The following is a 20,105-nucleotide window of genomic DNA, read 5'->3' on the forward strand; positions in this document are numbered from 1 at the left end:
GCCCAATATGCATTTCTTGAATGACCAATGATACTGAACATTTTTTCACATATTTACTTGAGATTTGAATTTCTTCCTCTGATAAGTATACATTCATCTTAGATGGCCATTTCTGGATTGGGTCGTTGAATTCGGGGGGGGGGGACCTGATTTTTAAAACTTCTTTGTATGTTCTTGACAGAAGGCCTTCGTCTGTGGGACAGTTGGCTATAATTTCTTCCCAGTATGTTGGTTTTCTTTTACTCTGTTGGAGATTTGCTTTTAAGTGCAGAAACTTTTCAGATGAGATTCCAGTTGTTGATTCTTTGAAGTGTTTCCCATGCAGTTTGGTCTTTTTTCATGAACTCTCTACCTACCTCTTTGTCTTTAAGATTTTTACCTAATTTTCCTCCAGATGATTTAGTGTTTCTGCTATAATATTTAAATCTTTGATCTATTTTGACGGTAGCATTGTGTATGGAGATAGGCATGGGTCTAGTTTAAGCCTTCGGCATGTAGAAAGCCGGTTTTTCCAGCATGATTTATTAGAGAGGCTATCTTTCTTCCAGAAAGAATGGCTAAGATCAAGAAGTCAGCCAATAGCAAATGCTGGAGAGGCTGTGGGGAAAAAAGAACCCTTCTCCACTGTTGGCGGGAGTGCAGACTGGTACAACCACTACAGAAATCAGTGTGGAGATTCCTTAAAAAGCTAGGATTGGAGGTCCCACTCAAGTCTACTATTTTCCTCTTGGGTATTTTTCCAGAAGAACCAAAAACCTCATACCACAGCAATATAGGTGCACCCTTGTTTATAACAGCACAATTTGTTATAGCTAAATCCTGGAAACAACCCAGATGCCCATCAACTGAAGAATGGATAAAGAAGATGTGGTATTTTTACACAGTAGAGTATTATTCAGCTGTGAAACAGGATAAATTTGAGTCTTATGTTGGTAATTGGATGAAACTAGAGAACATACTCTTAAGTGAAATAAATCAGACCCGTATGTGCAAACATTGCATTGTCTCCTTAGTGTGAGAACCTAAAAGAGAAAAATGGAATCTGAAGGGTACAATAGACACTGGGAAAAGGGAATAAAAGAGTAACTGAGTTGAGGAGAATGACAGGTGAGGGAGGGGGAAAAGAGATTTATTTGTGTACATAAGCAGGATGGTTTGGACAACAAAACTGTACAGTTCTGCTTGTCTATGGAAAGGAACAGTTAATACTTTAATTTGTTTTGTCTCCTTTTTTCGATTGCTTCTTTTTGCCTTCTTAATTTCTTTTACACTTCTTCTTTTTTTTTTTTTTTTTGCATTTTAGGGAAGGGTCTACAGGGTGTTCAGGGTCTCACTACTAAATTGGACTCACAGTGATCCACCCGTTTACAGTCTCCTAAGAGCTGGATTACAGGTGCATACCATCATGCCCAGTCTCTCTTACACATTTCTTTCTTCTTCCAATTTTACGTGTATGTATCTGGCAATATGAATAGCTGGTTGAAAGACAACACTATGTATTACAACAACACTGTGAAATTCACATTACCTTCTTAAGTGAAAATCTGTATCACTTGTAATTTTTTGTTTTAATTCTAATTTGTACTCTCTTTAATTTTTTTTTTTTTAAATAGCCCAAATAGACTAAAAACAGAATTGTTTGGGCTTGTCTTGTTCTCGATGCTCTTGACAGTTTTGAAGAGGATTACTCAGGTATTTGGTAGCAAATCCCTCACTTGGGAACTGTGCATTGTTTTTCTATTTATAATTAGAGTACGATTATGGATTTGGAGTGAAAAAGACACTGGAGGGGGCTGGGGAGATGGCTCAGTGGAATAAGCATTTCCCTAGCAAGCGCAAAGGCCTGAGTTCAATCCCTGGTTCCGCAAAAAAAAAAAAAAAACAATGGAGGGAAAACACTGCTGTTATTACAAAGGGTGCATGTTTTGAGCATGTTCATCTCTATCGACAAGGACCTTGCCTACCAAGTGAAGAATTTCTCTGATCTACTTTACATTTATTAATTTATTTGACCATTGCTTAATATATTACTGGCCCATGGATTTCTTTCACACATTACTCCATTACTACTTTATTTCTCTGCTTAAATTCTTCTGACTTTGGTCACTTTTGGCTTGGGTCCCTCTCATATACCCTTTTCATCATTGTTAGGCCTACTTGTGTGTATCTGCATGTTCTCTTCCTTCCTGGCACCACAGGCTACCCTAGCCGGCTCTATTCCCTGCCCCAGCCTCTAGGCAGGGCAGCTGCTGCCCCAGGGGTTCTGGTCCCATCTACGGGAGAAAAGTATCAGACACCAAGATCCATGTGCTGGCTATGTCTTAGGAATCATTCTGCAAGGGGACCTTGCAGGCATTATTTCTCAACAGAAAGCATCTTTGTGATATCCAGGTTTATCACTGGGTTTTCATATATACACGTTTCTTGGCATGAGACACAATTATCACAGTTCTTAAGATATTTAATCTTCCCACAGATGTTGTAGTACTAACACTATTAAGACTTAAAATGTACATCACTATAATAAACTGCACCTGAGTCTGCTTTTAATTGACACAAGACACGTATGCCTTTGAAAAATCCTACACCTGAAAAAGCACAGAATGAAATAAGTACCTAGCATCCTCATGTTCCAAATAGAACTCTGCCTCAAATCAAACAGTCTTTGGCAAAGCCTCACATGTTTTCTTGTCATCTCTAGCCCTTGCTGTCCAAGGATAACCTTCCGTAGCCCACTCTGTCACCAATGCAGGCCAGCAGCATTCCCCAGGGGCTGGCACTTACTGCATCCCAAGCTCTCATGCCAGGAGGTGGCCATGGCCTGCTCTACTCAGGGGACTCGGCAAACTTCCCAGTTCAACAACCACACCAGAGACTAGAAGAGGAAAATGCCAGAGAAATAAACGGCTATCATTCTGCAAGAGAATCATAAAGCGCTATGGGCAAGCCTCTCTGAAAACATTCAGGCCAGTGTACAGACAGCTCCACATTCATGACAGAAACACATTCCTCTGGGCCATTCCTTACGCCCCTGGAGTCAACCCCATGTGGCTGGTAAGCCTTTTCTATAAAGTGACATAGGTGCTACATCTCTCAGCTCCAGCAAGCCACATCTACTCCAAGGACTTAAGTCTGCCATTGATAGTGAAAAAGCAGCCGAGGCAACCTGAGAGCAGATGGGTGCCAAGCAGACTTTCTTTACAAAAGCACACAGTAGGCCAGATACGGCCTGTGGCTCACAACGCCCGTGCACATTAAGCCAGCGGCTGCACAACCCCTTCTGTTTGAGTCATCTGGTTGCCTAAGGTGCAAAATCAGTGTGCTGCCTGAGGCTTACCACATTCCCCCAGCTTCAGAAGAACGAGTTCCTCCGCTCCCCGATTCACCTTTCTCTAAGAGAATCTCCCCAGCACCTTCAACCTTTTAGAGTTCTGTACTACACCCAGCGAGGGTGTGAGGGTGTGCAGTAAAAGAGGGATCAGGAGCCTCACAGGCAGATGGTTGGGGAGGGGGTGGGGATGTGTAGGATTTGTTTGGAACGGTGACAAGCAGGAGGGAGGTTGGCATGGATACAGTGGCAAGCAGGGGAGAAGAGGAAGACATGTCCACCAGGAGGAGACTGTCTAATCATACAAGCTGTGGCTCCACCCAAGTGCCCAAGGAGGGTCCAGGGAGAGGCCGATCCACACAGAAGTGGTGGGTGAGAGGCAGAGCAGAGTACAGGACACACAGGAGTAAGCAAAGGAAGACAGCAGGCAAGCCCTGGAAGCTGCTCCTGCCACCCTGGACCCACGCACAGCCGAGGATTTGCTCACCTCAGTTTCTACCTTTGGGCAAAGTGGGTAGAGAAAAGTTGCAAGGCAGGAGAAAAGCCTTGTGGCAGCTGGGCGTGGAGGGCAATGCGCTACTGTCTCCGGCTGATGGAACACGCAGCACTGGACCTAAGCAGGAGCCTCTTACTGGGCAGCCGCACCAGGAGGCAGCAGTGCACAATGAAAAGTTCCACTGGGCCCAGGTGCTCGCCCTCTGACCTGTGCCAAGTTTGCAGCCTCTGAACTACAGGATCTTAGCACACATCTTACATTAAGACGGCATTTTCTTGTGGAATCCCAGTGTTAGGATTTCTAAAAAATTAAGATAAAATGTTACGTGCATTAAAATTTGCCCTCTGAAGAGGCGAAGCAAGTGCACTGGGTTTTAGTGATGTCCACAAGTCGTGCAAACATCACCACTAACGCCAGAACATGTTCATCACTCCAGAAGAAACGCCAGCCTCAGGCACCACACCGCCTCTACGTCCTCCCTCTTCCCTTGGTCCCTGGCAAGCACAAACCTACTTTCTGCGGATCTGCCTCTTCAGGACAGTTCACAGAAATAGAACCATACGCTATGTGGCTCGGATTATTTTTTATTTCCCCATTAAATGCCTAAATATAAGATCGATTTTGTTTTCCTTGTTTTTATAGCCCTTCAGCTACAACAAATTTGCAAGTTGAGTGTAAAACTACAAAGCCAATGCTGGATTAATGTGAAGGGTGACAGAGCTCTGGCCAGAGTATGCTGCGATGCTTGTGGTTCCAGCTGCTCATAGTGATCCTCCTGTCTCAGCCTTGCTAGCGCTGGGATTAGGAGCATGCACCACCACACCTGGTTCTGGGGCCAGCATGTCATGGTGCACCAGGGATCGAACTCAGTACCTTGCGCTTGCCAGGCAGGCGCTTATACCACTGAGCTGTCTCCCTAGCCCACCCCCCAATATATTTTGGATGAAATACACAGCCCTGTGTATTTCACCCACAACTTTTCTTTCTACTAATGGCATACGGAGCTCAGCTGACATGGCACCCCGAAATCCCAGATGCAGAGGACAGTACAGTCTCCATGGGAGCCCTACACTCATGCATTCTTCCTAAGTAAGGACAACTGTGTCCCACCCAAAGGCTGGGAGACTTTCACAGCAGGACACGGCCTTGCACGCCTTCAAGGACAGGACGGGGATGCTTTTGCGTCGTTCAGTGCTGTGCCACCGGTCCAGCACCACTGCTAGGATGATATAAATCATGAACATGATTATTTGTAAATCCCCAAATGGGCACCTCTGGAGGAGAGGAAAACATCTCCGTAAACAGATGACTCCATTCTGCCAAATGACCCGCTGGAATGCAGACACACATGATGCGCACTTGATCACGGATGGAGGTGGCTGTGTCTGACACAAACCTTCCTAATTCAGTACTGTGTTGTAACAGACCATGCACTCACATGAAATAGATGTGTTCTGAGTTTTTGTGCCTGTAACTCTTTGTCGATATTGCATGACCCATCATTCTCGGCTGTCATCAGTTTTGCTGCCGCTCCTACCTCCCCAAGTCTTCCCTTAATACTTGACTTAACAGAAATTTAGTGAAGTCCAGCCTGCAAGAGGTCAGGACTTAGGGGAAGAACTCACGGGCAGAATCACGGACAGCTGTGTCGACAGCACATTACAAGCAGGCCACAGGGACAAGGAGAGTGCTGTGGCTGGGCATAAGCGATCAGGGCCAGTGGTTCTACGAGAACAGGAGTCACAAGAAATTCATGTTGGAATTTGAGGTTTGGAGAGTTGTGATGATGTTTCCAGAAGACAGCATGACTGTAACATGACTGTCCATGAAAAATAAGACAGGCCCTGAAAATAAGCTCCACTGTATATTCCCACAGAAGACCCTGACTTATTTTGGGGGAAATATGGTATATTAACATTTGAAAATCTTTTCTTCACTCTCTAAAAACTTTAAAATTCTGAAACAGGGTCTTGCTAAGCTGCTTGGGCTGGGTTTGAACTTTGGATCCTCTTGCCTCAGCCTCCCAGTCAACTTATGTTGAGGATAAAGTGATGCACAAAACTCATTCCCCTGCTTTTTTTCAGATATGTGGATTCCTCAAAAACTGAGTATGTTAAATAGATGTCTCATATCAACTGCAAAAATCCACCAACTGCTTAAGACACTGAGTCTGGGGGATGCTTTCAAGTTAAGCAGAATATACACATTTCAGGAGTGACCTGACTATGAAATGCGAAGAGGCTTACGGGTAATGAAAACATTCTGGAGCTAAAGAGTGGTGGTTGTACAACCTAATAAATGTACTAAATGCTCCCAACTTGTACGAGTTAGAATGGTAAATCATACGTTATATGGACCTTACAATTTAAATATATTTACAAGGGCTGGCCAAATAGCTCAGCGGATTAAAGCACCTGCAAGCAGAGGCAGGGGCAGGGGGTTTGATCCCCGGGCCTGCCATGCTGGCCCTGCCCCCTGGGGTGCGCTGAGATGGCAATTGAGACTGGGTGTGGTGGCACGCGCCTGTAATCCCAGCTCTTGGGAGGCTGTAAACAGGTGGATCACTGTAAGTCCGATCTAGTATGAGACCCTGAACACCCTGTAGAACCTTCCCTAAAATACAAAAAAAAAAAAAAAAAAACAAACAATACTTTCGAGGGAGGGGGAGGGAAAAGGGGGAGAGGGGAGGAGGCAGGCCATGTACAATAACCTCAGAGCTCAGTAGGAGTGCATGTGACTGCATACACACCCAAAAGTCTGGGAGTCTCTAGAGATGGCAGGACACCTAATCTTTCTGCTTCTCTTGGGAAAGAGATTAACCTAGGAGGTGGGGGCTCCGATTCCCCAGCCACTGTCTCCAGATAGGGTGGCTCCCAAGGTCCTCAGGCACAAATGCTGACGTACATAGAAAGTTGCAGAGGAAAATTACTGTAGTTCATCTTCTTCTCCTGCAGCAACAAAGCAGCTACCTGCACTGAGAGCCTGCCTTTTGACCTACCAAAAAGGCTAGAAGGATCTACGGGAGATGCTGGGTGTCTGTGTTCTCAGGGGCATTTCTAGAGCGAGGTAAAAGACAAAGAAGAATACCAATATGCACAAAGTCAACCGGGCTCAACTGACATGAGTGAAACCTTTAAAAACGGCAATCTGTGGAGGTCCTGGTGGTGCATGCCTGTCATCCCAGCACTCTGGGAGGCTGAGGCAGGGAGATTATAAATTAAAGCCCTGCCTGGGAATACAAAGAGGCTCATCTCCAAAGAAAACAAGGAGCTCAGTGCAACAGCCCTGAGAAGTCAGTGGAGAAGAAAAGGGAACAGGACAGAAAGAGCAGAGTCAGTTCCTACCATGGCTCCAGGATGTTTCCTTGGCTAGAAGGGGGGCTTTCCCCAGGGGCTACAGGTCCTCCTGGGAAAGAAAGCACCAGGCCGGGGCCTGGAAGTCACAGGAAGGCTCCAGGAAGCCCATGCATCTACCTGACACCAGTTGCTGGACTTCACAGGCCACCTGCATTTCCTTCCTCTTCCCTCAGCTGGGGCGGGCCACGCAACTCCCAATTCGCACCCCACCTTTCTGCAAAGCATTCTGTGGTCTGGCTCCACATCTCACATTCTCCTCCCTAGCTCCAAACCCAAGAGCTTACAACTCTTCCTTCTGAATCATGCAGTGTCACGACCCAACCAGACCTGCAGCTGCCTGTCCCACCTCTGGGATAGTGAGGCCCAAGGTAGGTAGAAACAGAAGGGGAGAATGGGCTGTAATTGCAAATTAAAGACAAAAACAAACCAGCTCGTCTCGTGCTGCTGCGTTTGCCCCGCTCTAGTACAGCAGTGTCATGCTGTCCATGGGTGCCACTTGTACAGACGCAGGAGGGAGCACACGCCGCTGCCTGCTGCCGGGTGGGTGCAGGGCGGGACTGCTGGCTCTGCCCCAGAAAAGGCAGAGCTCTAGTTCTGCCTCCACTTCACAGCACAGCACAATGAGGGCTGTGTAATTACCCAGCAGAGCAGCTCAGAGTGGAAAGCCTCAATTGCTCCTGAGCTAATTGAAGGCCAGGGGAAGAAATGTCTACCCTAAAGCAACCAACACAGTGCAGAACTGTAGGACAAATCTCAGTTACTTATTTTGAAATCTACTTGGCAGAAGCTAGTTTGGTAAATGGAAAAAGAAAGTTGTCTTCATCTGAACCTCTGTGCACCAGGTCACCTCTCAAGGACAACACCAAGGGGTTAGTTCTCAGCTTCATCTGGTTCATCAATTGCATAGTGAAGCAAGCTTTTCCTCAAGGTGGGCTATCTCATCTGCATATAGTCCAGTAGCTCTACCAGGGTTGAGGGTATCTTCTTATCCTCCCTCTCCCTCTCCCTCCTCCTGCCGGAGGTCAGTACCAGCCTCGTTGGTACTAGACAGCAGCTCCCTTAGATGATGCAGCAGCAGCAGCTGGGAGGAGGCAGAGTGGAGGAATGAATCCCACCAGCACCCCCAGCCTCTGGCCAGCCCTGGGCTCCTCTCTGCTTGCTTCCAGTCTCCCAGGATGTGCATTTCAGGCTGTGCCACAATCAAACTACATCTCAGTTTTCCTGCTAAGTTTGAAGTACAACACTGTTTTGAGAGCTCTTTGTTGTTCATCCAGGAGCATACTGCAACTACTCTTTGCTATTTCCTATATGCTATGTCTGGAGGTATTAGAATATTTCAAGTTTGTATAACTGGAAAATATTTTATTTTTAGTTTTCTAAGGTATGTTTGCTAAGCATAAAATTCAGAGAGGACAGATATTTTTTCTTTCAGTCCTTTAATTAGTCTAGTTTCTTATACACTTGGTTTTTTTCTTTTCTTTCTAATGTGGAATAAGATGCTTTTTAATTTTGTTCCTCCACAGCTAATATTTTTTATGTATATGCTTTAATGATTTTTTTCTTTACAATTTCATTTTTGTGTATCTTGGTATGATTTTATTCAAATTTCACGTGCAAAATGTTCATTTTCTTGGAAATAAACTCAGAAATTTTAAATCTTTAAATATTTATTGCCTACTCCTTTCTACTTTGACAATTCTACTTATATGAATATAAGTTTCTTGATTTTGATACAGAGTAAACTATTATATGACTGATCTGTGATTTCTTCTTCATTTTTATTTTGGACAGTTTTTATTGTTATATTCATTTAAGTTTGTAGATAATTTATTTACAGTGTGCAATCTATTAATCTCATGTGATGTATTCATTTCAGAAATATTTCTCTAAAAATCACTCTTCTACATATTATATAATTCACATTTCAATATTTGTCTACAATTTTAAATATGATATGTAATTACTGATTTTCAATAAAGTTAATAAAAAAAATAAAGTACAACACTGGAAAAACAAGTCCACACTACCAGATTGCCTCTGAGATGCTCGTCTTCTTGCTTCTTGCTTCAGAAAGATGAAAGTCAGGCCCACTCCACTTATGCACGTTTAAACTAAAATCCCAGTAAATCTCTGAGAACGCACTGCCATGGGATCAGTGGACGTATATCATCATGCTCTCCTGACCTGGACCCTCAAAAAATGTTATTTCCATTTGACATAGATGAAAACCAGTAAACAAAATAATTCTGAACTCAACGTTCTATTATTCCAACAGAATGCAACAACAAAAAAATTTAGGATCACACATCAGTCATCAGATTATAATCTATTCATTAAACAGATGTGTATAATTTAAACTTGTGCACAACCCTGGGGTAGCTTTCATTCTCTGCATCACAGGGGTTTTTTTGGCAAACAAAAAACAGTCTTTTACCCACATTTTCATTTCTATTAGTCTCACAGTTGTTGAAGCATAGTCTTTGGGTTTTTTTGGTCTTTTTGAGACTGGGTTTTGCTACGCAATTCAGGCTAACCTAAGCTCACTTTGCAGCCCTGGCTGGTCTTGAACTCACAGCACTCCTCCTGCCTCAGACTTCTAAGTGTTGGGATTACAGGCATGTGCCACCATGCCTGGCTGCATATTCTTTCTTGTTGACCCCTCAGAAAATGAAAACCTCCTTGGCATGAGTTGAAAAGGACTTTTTAACAACTGCATTTTAGAATTTCATTGGGCTCTGCTACTCTTAAAACAGACATACAATTCTGAAAAACAATTCTGAAAATTGTTGGGTTTGTGCCTTAAATACAGAAAGCCTCCAGAACGAATGTCTTCACAGTAGATGTAAAGCACTCAGTCCTTCCAACTGTCTCTGGACCCTTTCAGCATGTACAGTGCCTTACTTAACACACACGCACGTTCACTCTGCCTTCTACAATGGCGTTCTCTTTGCAGAACAGAGGAGTTAACCTAACTACCAGCTCTAGCACGTGCCCTCTGCACAAGCACACACTGATAGCACGGGGTGGTGTGCGCAGCCCAGGCCACCATGCACGCTGCACAACCGGCCCACAACTGCAGCAGCTCCTGGATGCCGGCAAACAGACCACAGCTGGAGTTTGGCACATGACTTACTGCGAGCCCACAGGGGTCCAGCTAGAACTGCGCCTCGCAGGCAGGGTGGGGTTTTGCTGGGGGATTATTCCTCAGCCTCTCCTACCCTTGGGTTCAGTGGTCCAGCCACACAGCATCGGAGCAACTGCTGGACATCCTACACAGACGCACAAAGCGCACCAAAACCGTCGTCTCATAGTCCCATGAATATCTATTCTTCGGTAAGGTGTAGCAGTTAATTCAAGCCCAAATGAAAGAAAGCCCCATTCCAGAAGGCTTTTGAAAGTAAACATCTAGCTTGGTGATTTCTGCAGCGGACCCTTGAGTGCTGAGGTCAGCGTTTGATTTGGACCACGCACCAACCACAGCAGTGTCCAGAGGCAGTAGTAGAGAATTCCTCACCCAGGACTGACAAGCACGCTTCCTTCCACCAGTTCCCTCTACCTGGAAAACAAGGTCACCCCACATGCTTTTCAGAGATGCATGCTTCTCCTGCCCTACACCAAGCCAGGGAATACCTGTGTTTTGCCTCAGTCCCACCCTAATGGTAGATCTGTGACATGTGGGATGTTTCAGAATTATAGCAGGAAGGGCTGGGAATATAGCTCAGTGGCACAAGCACCTGCGTTGCAAGCCCAAGATCCTGAATTTGATTCTTGATACTGAAACCAAAAAGGAATTATAGCAAGCATGCTATGCTGTGATAATGCCTTACCCAGCTGACCCCACCCACACGTCCTGCTTCTCTCCAGGGAGTTAACTGACTCTACTTCTATCGTAAAGTTTAAATGAACTCAGTAAATCCAAATTAGGAAAGTAGGCCCTGTCCTCTCCAGAGTAACAACCCTCAGCCCCAACCCCAAATCTGAGGCACTCAAGGGTCCCTCCCATCTGGACAAACTCAAATATGTTAAGCCAGACTCTGTCTTGTCCCCAGAAAGTATCTTGTTGCACAGAAAGCACAGCGGCCACTTTAAGAACCAAAATTGCCACAGCGATGACTCTCTGGGCAGGGGCTGCCAGACACAGGGTCTCTGCTCAGAAGTGCAGGGTATGACAGTACCTGAAATCCTGCCTGGCTGAAAGCCACTTGGGGGTTGGCAAAACCAAGTCATCTGGCCACAGTCAGCCAGAACTCACCCTGCACAGAGCAGCCCACACCCGAGGCACCTTTACAGGGACCCCAGATCCAAATGTCACCTACCTCAAGGTGGAACATGTCTCCTGCCCACGGGCTGTAGAGGGAGGTGCTTCTCTGTGCCCACTGGGGTCCCCTGATGGCCTTCGAGTTTCGACGGGCGCCTCCTGTGAAGGACAGCAGTATGAGACACCAAGCCCTCAGGCTGCCTTCCTGAGACATCTGTTATTATGAAAGCCCTCAATTTGTGGGTTTCCCTGTACGCCAGTGCCTCAATGCCAGTGACGTGTTCCACCCACTGCACAGTATGGAGACCCAGCCCATTCTGCTCCACAATGCCTCTCAGAGAGACACATGATCTAGGACCCCGAAGACACTTCTGCTCCGCAAAGGAAGCAGCTCTTACTACAGCCTGCAAGGCCACGTGACACAACCAAGCAAAGAAATCAAAGAAAGGACAGCTGGTCACAAGCCACTGCGAGAGTCCTCCCACTCCAGGCTGTGTGGGAGGCTGGAATTCTGCACGCTCAAGCAAGGAAGCACAGAATCCTTACAGGCCGCAGGGAATGGGCCACAGACGAGGCAGAGCAGTGGCAGAAACAGCGTTGCAGGGTCTGTAGCACAAGCTGTCCTCAGGCAAACAGGCACTGTCTTTCCTTAGACACAGTACATAAGAGAAAGCCACTTCTAGCCTGGCAATGTGGAACATGCACGTAATCCCAGCACTCTCAAGGCTGAGGCAGGACAAGTTGCAGCCAGCATGGGTATACAGAGTTGAGTCTTGTCTAAAGGGTGTTAAGTCAAGCCCATCTTGAAAAACCACCACCGACAGGGAGGCATCTACTGGTTCCTGTATTAGAAAGTGAATCTGTGGCTGCAGCTGGGCTCTGGGTTTCTTTCATAGAGATATACAAATGCAGATGAAAGAGACAGGAAAGGTAGTGAGGACAGGGAAAGGGAAGAAGAGAAGGGAAGGGAAGAAGGGGACAGAGTAAGAAAAAGACTACAGACTCCAAAATCCTGAAAGAATATGTACTTTCTAGAAAGCTATAAGTTAACTGTCACCCTCAAAACTGGCACGCTATAATAGTTTAACATGCTGTTTTGTTTTCTGAGACAGGGTCTTGCTGTGTAGTTCAGGCTAGCCTTAAACTCACTAGGTAGCCCTGGTTGGCCTCAAACTCGGGGCAATTCTGCTTTAGCCTCCTGCTGGGATGACAGGTGTGTGCCACCACAAGATACTTTACAGCTGGAGAAACAGCTCAGCAGCATAAGCACCTGCCTGGCAAGCTCAAGGTCCCAAGTTTGATCCCCGGTACTGCATACTGTGTCAGCCTTGGAACCCCAGGTGCACCGTGCCATCCCTAGAACCAGGCTTGGTGGCGCATGCCTATCATCCCAGTAATCAGGAGATTGAGGCAGGAGGAGGATCACTGCAAGTTCAATGGTTCAGTAGAATAAGCGCTTGTCTGGAAAACACAAGGGTGTGAGTCCAATCCCTGGTTCCACCGAAAAAAAAAAAAAAAAAAAAAAAAAAGACTAGTCTGAGCTACAAAGTGAGCTCCAGGCCAGTCTGAACTGCATAGTGAGAAACGTTTCTCAAAGAGATAAAAAGAAAAAGAAAAAATAATAACAAGTGGCTTAGGCTAGTGATGAACACTTGCCTAGCTCAAAAGAAGGCCTCGCTCTGATCCTTAGCACAAAGGTCTGAGTGCTGTCTGCATTCCAGAAAACTAGATGTGGGTACAGGTCCACACATCCCTAATCTCAGTACCTGAAAACCTGAGGTAGGCGGACTGCAGGTTTACGGCCAGCCGGGAAAATCTAGTGAGACCCTGTCTCAAGACAAAATAAGTACAAGGAAGGTCCTGTGCTCAATCTTTAGCACCTAAAAAAAATTTAAAAAGTAGCTATGGGATGTAAAGCCCTAACACACCCAACTGTATGTACTTCAGGAGAGTTAGTCACCTTGGCATACAGGGAGGAGCAAGCTAGTTACAGAGAAAGGAAGTATAGGGAAAAGAAGTATTAGGAGGGAAGATGTGGGACTGCAGGAGTAAGGTCTGGAAAATCACCACAGCAACAGAGTCTGCCTCCAGTACCAGGCACACAAAGAAGACACACCGGTGACGCAGGCACTCAGGCAGCTGGGCTCCTGCAGTACCACTGGGCCACCACACTGTGAGTGCGTGTGCCTGGCTCGAGGCAGCCAGGGTCACGGGCAGGCAATACCCTGACTCATCGTGCCACGCTTACCTGAACATAGTGATCCGTGGATGGCGACGACCTGGACCGTTCATGAACGTACTTCGGCTTCTGGTGTTGGTCCAGCCCTGCATCAAGGATGTCATCCGCCGAGTGACACCGTCCTGAGCTCCTGGCTTCCAAAGGTTGCCTCTGCTCCTTCCATGAGGCTTGGTACTCTGCAAAGGTTCCAAGTCTCTGGGGTGGGTCCAACTTCCCCGGGTTTTTTGCTTTCCTGTTCCCACTGAGGATCTCTCCTAAGAAGGTGGCACACGACCTCTTCTCCATGCAAGGCTCTGTGCCCTCACCTCCACTGGCCACTGTCCGCAGCCTCTCCACCTTCTCCCCTGGGGGTCCACAGACAGCCTGTCTTTGGCCTGGCCCTCGGAGAACAGGTTTGCTAGTTTCTTCAAAAAACTTCCACCTGTCAGCAAACGTGCCCACAGAGTCCTCGGGGGTCCTGGGGTGCTGGGGTGAACCACAGCCCACTGAGAGCCCCACCTCATGCATTTTCTCCGGTTCAGAGTATGACTTCAGTTTTTGCTCTGCCGTGAACCTTTTCCGGCCTCCGACGCGGGGCACATGGGGTGGCCCACCTGCAGATGAGGCCGGCTTAGCCGGGCCTGACTCCCAGAAGCGAGATGCGGAGTCAGGCTCCCCAGGCATTGATGGGGCGATACTGTGCTCCCCAGTCCTGTGTTCCAGGGGCCCAGGATACTGGTCCACTGGGTTGGGGTCCAAGTCCCGCCGCTTGAAGGAGGTGGCCCTCAGGACCCGCGCCTGCGCCTCCTTCAAATGGTCTTTGTAGGTGCTGCAGAAGGAGCCTTCTGAGGTGGCTCCAGGCGGGGCCTGCCAGCTGCTGGACTCTGTGTCTGCCTCACTGCCTGTGGCCAGGGCCACTGTGCTCTTGCTTTTCTGCAGCCTGGCCCTGCGCATCAGGATCTCGTTCCTCAGTGTGGTAGCGAATCGGTCACTCCTACGTGTGGGTCGCCCCACCTGTGAGTCAAAGGGTGGTGGTGGCTTCTCTGCAGCACCCATTTGGCCCTCCTGGGTCAGGGAGTGCAACATGGGGGTCCGCTGGCGAGAGATCCTGCTGCCCTCCCCATCCATCCCCTTGAAGCCAGCAGCCAGTGGCCCCTGTGTGGTGTGGCTGGCCTTGGGCAGCTCGTGGAAACCTGAGAAGCCACCCTTGGTGGCGGCTGCCTCTGGCAGGGGACCTGGCCCCTCTTGGCAGGTCAGGGGGCACCATGGGTTCGTGCCCATTGCCAGGAGCGAGGAAGGGCACTCAGGGGCCCCAGAAGCTGCATCCCAGTGCCAACACTCCCCACGCAGTGGGGGCTGCCTGGTGGCCATGCAGGAATAATAGCTCTGGTCAGCAGCCTTGGGCCACCGGGCCCGTGGGGGCCCCATATGTGGCACAGGCAGTCCCTGCCAGCCTCCAGAGGGTGCCCCATGTGGCCACTCCCTCAGGGACATGGGCTTTCCTGGAGAGCCCTCTTCGCTGCCCTGGCGGGGGTGCTGGCCACTGTGGAGAGGCTGCACAAGGGGTCCCTCAGTACCAGACAGGGAGGGCTGGGGCCTGCCCAGAGGACCAACCACCCTGTCCCCGCAGCCCAGCCAGCCACCATCAGGGTGGCCTCCTGGTTCCTTCCCACTGCTTGGGTGCCTGGGCCTCTGCTGCCGATCAGCGGGGTCCGCCCTCCAATCACCACGAGGTTGTACCCGGGTTGGGGCTGCCAAGAGCTGTGGTGTGGCCATCTCTGAGAACAGAGGGCCTTGTGTCTTCTCCTGGCTCTTGGTGGCGGCAAAACTGTCACTGCGCAGTGGAGGTGCCGGAGGAGGAGGTGATGGAGGGGCTTTCTTCTTGTCGGGAACATGCCAAATGGGCCCAAAACTGGACCTGCCCAAAGGGGTCAGCCTGGGTTCAGCGCTGTCCTCTGGCCTGGGGCTTTTATTGCTGTTCCTGGGGGCCCTAGGTTGGATGGCTGCAGGCCTCTCATCCAAAGCCTGCGGGGTCGCCTCCCAGAGTCCAACCTTGTAGAGGATGTTCTCTGCTGAGGAGGCCTCGGTCCTGGGCAGAGTGTGGTCCGGGGTGCCTGAGCTGGTGGAAAATGAGCCATAGGCTGAGTCACGCTGGTGGGGGCCACCGAGGCGGTCGATGCTGCTGTTGGATTTGGCTTCCGAGAGGGGTCCAGAGGGGTAGGGTTGCGAGGGATGGTCCAGGCTGTCCACACTGCCCAGGGAGCTGAAATGCTCCGAGGTGCGCTGCAGGTTCGTCTGCTCCCACACACTGGACAGATCTTGGGAGGAGGAGCTACACAAGAGAAGAACGAGAACGGTTGGCAAATGCAAGGGCAGTGGATGCCAGCTGTGTGGACACAGTGGTCCTTCACACAGGGTCAGGGTGCCTAACAGCAGCAACCTCCCAGGACAAGACAGCAGGGCCTGAGGCTAGCTCGGTCATCTGAATTATGAAGAAAGAGGGGAGAAAGGCACGGGGTGGGGGGGAGGGGACAGACACCACAGAGGTGATGGAAAGAGAAGGGGAGAGAGAGGGAAGGAGGGAGTGACTGAGAAGGGGAAGGTGGCTGAAGAGAGAGGGGGAGGAGAGGGAGGGAAAGGAGACAGGAGGGGAGGGGAAAGGCAGAAAGGAGGGGAAAGGAAAGAAACGGGAGGGGGAAGGGAGGACAAGGCACTTCCTGAAGACAGGCTAGAAAGAGTATTGCTCTACTTTTTTTTTTTTTTTGGTACTGAGGATCAAACTCAGGACCTTGTGCTTGCCAGGCAGGCACTTACTTATGTTGCTGAGCTATCTCCCCAGCTCTGAATGCCTGTTCAATAGATTCCTTTTACTATTAGGGATTTTTTTTTGCCCTAATGCCTATAGTACTGGCAGGCAATGCCTGAACTAACTTTTCTGTGGACCATGAGTCATTCAGAGCACAGACTGTTGAGAAACAATTCATGAGCTGAAGATTTTTTTTGTTCTGTTTTATTAAACGGTCAGGGGAAAAGAAACCAAAGGAAAACTTCTATTCTACCTGTGCAAATGGTATGAATCACAAATCTCAACTCGCATATGAAGGTTTAGGAACACAACCGTGCCTATTTGTGCACGCACTGTCTACAGCTGTTTCTGTTCAACAACCATCTGAATGACCGAGACACAGCCCGCTGGGCCTGCAAAGCTGACCATACTTGCCCTCTAGCCCTTACAGAGCCAGCTGCAGATCCCTGCTTTGCATATGTTGCAGGCAGCAATCAAATGGGAACAATTTTAATACTGCAGGCTGGGGACTAACACAGTGAGTGGCACAGCGCATGCCTAGCACATACAGGGCTCTGTGTCTGCTCTCCACAACTGTCAAGAAAACAAGAATAATTTAAAACTGTAAGGAAAAAAACCCTGAAGGGTAACTTTGTTTTTGGCTTTTTGTGAATTGAGTTCCACTACGCAGTTCAAGCTGACCTTGAACTCACTTTGTAGCCCAAGTTGGCCCCAACTCATAGGAGGCCCACAGCCTCCCAGAGAGCTGTGATTACAGGCTTGAGCCAGCAAGGGCAACGTTTCTTTTCCAAAACCCAAATCCTAGAGAGTGGCTGGCTCTACCCTAAAGGCTCAGCTGCTTGAGTATCTGACTGAGAAATGGGCTTTTTCGGCAAAACAACATGCAGCAGTGTTCGGGGTCACTGGGGTGAGACACAGACAGGGAAACCACACGGAGGCAACCTGGATGGGCCTGAGATGCAGAATAAACTGTAATTCCTTCACACTGCATACGTACCTTAGTTTACAGTTTTGCAGCAGACCAGTGTTTAATAAGAGATAGAAATGGATTTTTGAGATGAATACACTAGCTTCAAACATATACATACACGTGCATGTACACATTTATGAACAGATTTCCACTTATATATACACATAGGTATACATTATAAACACACCCATATGGATACATACATATCCATACACATTTATAGTCACAACACATATGCATGCACACAAATGCACACTTACACATATGTGCACAGAACACACACGCACACACACACACACACATCCTAAAACCACACTACCTACAATTGCTGTGATCCTAAGAAGAGACACATGGGGATGTTTGTCACTAATACCAAGACAGGGTTGGGGAGAAGACAGAGGCACAATAGGATTGCCCAGGCACTCTCACAAAATACACCTGCCACCCCATAAGTATCTCTTGCCTTCCAATCCTCTGTAAAACCTTTGAAAGAAGGGTGGTAGCTGGGCACATGTGGGTGCCACAGAAAGCCACCAACCCAGCTCAGAACTCCCAACTGCCTGGCACCTCACACCACAGTCCCAAAGGGAAGCCATCTAAGCGATTCGTCCTGAACCTCTCCTCCAAAAGCACACAGAGAACGCCGGCCTGCTCGTCCTTTGTCTTGTCATGCTATTTCTTTGTTTCTCACTGTCCACACTTTCCTGGCCAGTGAAAAAATTCAGCCTTCCAGCCCGAAACAAGTCTCAACGGCCTGGTCTCATCAGAAACATCAAAATCTCCCCCAAGTCAGGTGGGAGGAGAGCGAGCACCTACCTAGCATGGTGTCGGCTGTGCCAGGAAGAAGAGCCGCTGGCGGCAGGGAACTGAGAGGCCACGGGCTCGGGGTGGCCATCGGAGAACTTGGTGGCGTGCCACGAGTGAGGTCTCCAGCTCACATCGCTCCTCCTGTAAAAGAATAAGGACTGCTGAGACAGGGGCTTCACACACTGTGCATCTGTGTGACCAGACCGGAAGTCCATCCTGGCTGCCCAAGAGGAGCCCACAGCATGGCATTCGGGCACTGGCCACTGTCTCTGTGGACATGCATTCTCTTTAGGATCTTGATAGGGCCGGCCATATAGCTCAATGGACTAAAGTGCATGCTCAGGCAGAGAGCAGTGGCTAGGGTTCGGTCCCTGGTGTGCTGTGCTGGCTCTGCTCCCAGGGCACATTGAGTGGGCAATTGAGACTGGGCTTGGTGGTGTGGGCCTATAATCCCAGCACTTGGGAGGCTAAAAACAGGAGGACTGCTATGAGTCCGACCTGTGTAGTGAGACCCTGTACTACATACATTAAACAACAACAAAAAAGAACTTGTCTGCTCTTGTGGTAGGTGGGAGTCACAGGCTGCAAAATGTACGGCAGCACTTATTCCTTAGAATTTATTTTTCTGTTAATATATACAGTTATTATCAAATGTTAAGATAGATTTGTTTTAGATAAATAATCTTGGGTTCCCCACCTCCATAGTAGTCTGTTGAGAGTTCTGAAGGTGGAAAGTGATCAAATGTGGGAGGGCAGGACAAGGTCAGAGAGCCTAAAGCACCCAAGCTACCTCAGTGGGAGGACAACACCTTGCCTGGTCAATTTCTGCCAGTAGTCCCTAAGCAACTTTGTGTCTCCTGATACTAAAGTTGCAAAGGTGTAAGTAAACACCCCTAATGTTGTTCTGGAATCCTTTGCCAATCAAGCATGAGGCACCACTTGACCCAACTTTTGTGTTGTCTGTTTTTTTCTCATTCTTGCTGCCACACCGAGTCCCCAGAGTGCATCTTTTGAGTTTTAGCACAACTGTACAGGACCCTGAGCCTCCTGGGAAGACAGGCTCCAACCAGAGAAAAGGTCACTGACTCCCCTATTGGCTGAGACACACAGAGCTCAGCTGTACCACTCCCCTGATTTATTTTTTCTTTATTTTTATTTTAGAAAATAAAAAGATGAGAATTTTGTTTATATGAATATACCAATTACATTACATTGAGACCCCCCCCCCAAAAAAAAGGGCAAATGAATTAATACTTTAGGATTACATCATTTTTGAAGAACATTTCCTAAACAATAAAATCTTGTGGGATAGCTTTGTTCTCCTTCCACATCTTGAATACCATTCTAGTGCCTTATACAGTCCATTGCTTTAGGGCTTATTATCTCTGTACTTTATGATTATTTTTTCTCTTGCCACTTTCAAGATTTTCTGTCTTTTGCTTTCAGAAACTTGATGGTAATTCTTGGTTGTTTCTTAATTCTTATTTTATTATTTATCTCAGCTTCCCAGGGGCCATCTTTGTGTTTAAATGTGTATTTTCTTTACATATACCATCCTCTTTGGACTTCCTTCAGTTGCTTGGATCTGAAGATAAAAGTCTCTTTTACAAATTTGGGAAGTTGTGGGCCTTTTTTACTTTGAATATTTCTCCTTTTCCTTTCATTTTTATCTTTCTAGGGCTCCTGTCACACATATGTTGGTATGCTCGATACTGTACCACAGACCTGTGAGGATCTGTTCCAAGTTAAATTCTTCAAATTAAATTATTTCTGTTCTACTATCCTTAAGGTCACAGACTGATTTTTCTTCTGCCATCTCAGATCTGCTGTTGAGCCCATCTAGTGAATTCTTCCTTTGTTTACTTT

The 20,105-nt window shown here is 47.7% G+C and overlaps 1 protein-coding gene across 4 annotated transcripts in view; it reads right to left on the reverse strand.

Moving 5' to 3' along the window:
• Positions 1-20,105, reverse strand: part of Shroom2 (shroom family member 2) — a 173,411-nt gene that overhangs the window by 45,373 nt on the left and 107,933 nt on the right. For all 4 annotated transcript variants that reach the window (XM_023708092.1, XM_023708089.1, XM_023708090.1 and 1 more), the window contains exons 3-5: positions 18,249-18,380; positions 13,687-15,988; positions 11,497-11,597 (exon numbers count right to left, since the gene is read on the reverse strand). In XM_023708092.1, coding sequence (XP_023563860.1) covers positions 11,497-11,597; positions 13,687-15,988; positions 18,249-18,380 — 2,535 coding nt within the window. The remainder of the gene's footprint in view (positions 1-11,496; positions 11,598-13,686; positions 15,989-18,248; positions 18,381-20,105) is intronic.

This window comes from Octodon degus, unplaced genomic scaffold (assembly GCF_000260255.1).
Source record: "Octodon degus isolate 3935 unplaced genomic scaffold, OctDeg1.0 scaffold00329, whole genome shotgun sequence".
In the NCBI taxonomy this organism is placed as follows: domain Eukaryota; kingdom Metazoa; phylum Chordata; class Mammalia; order Rodentia; family Octodontidae; genus Octodon; species Octodon degus.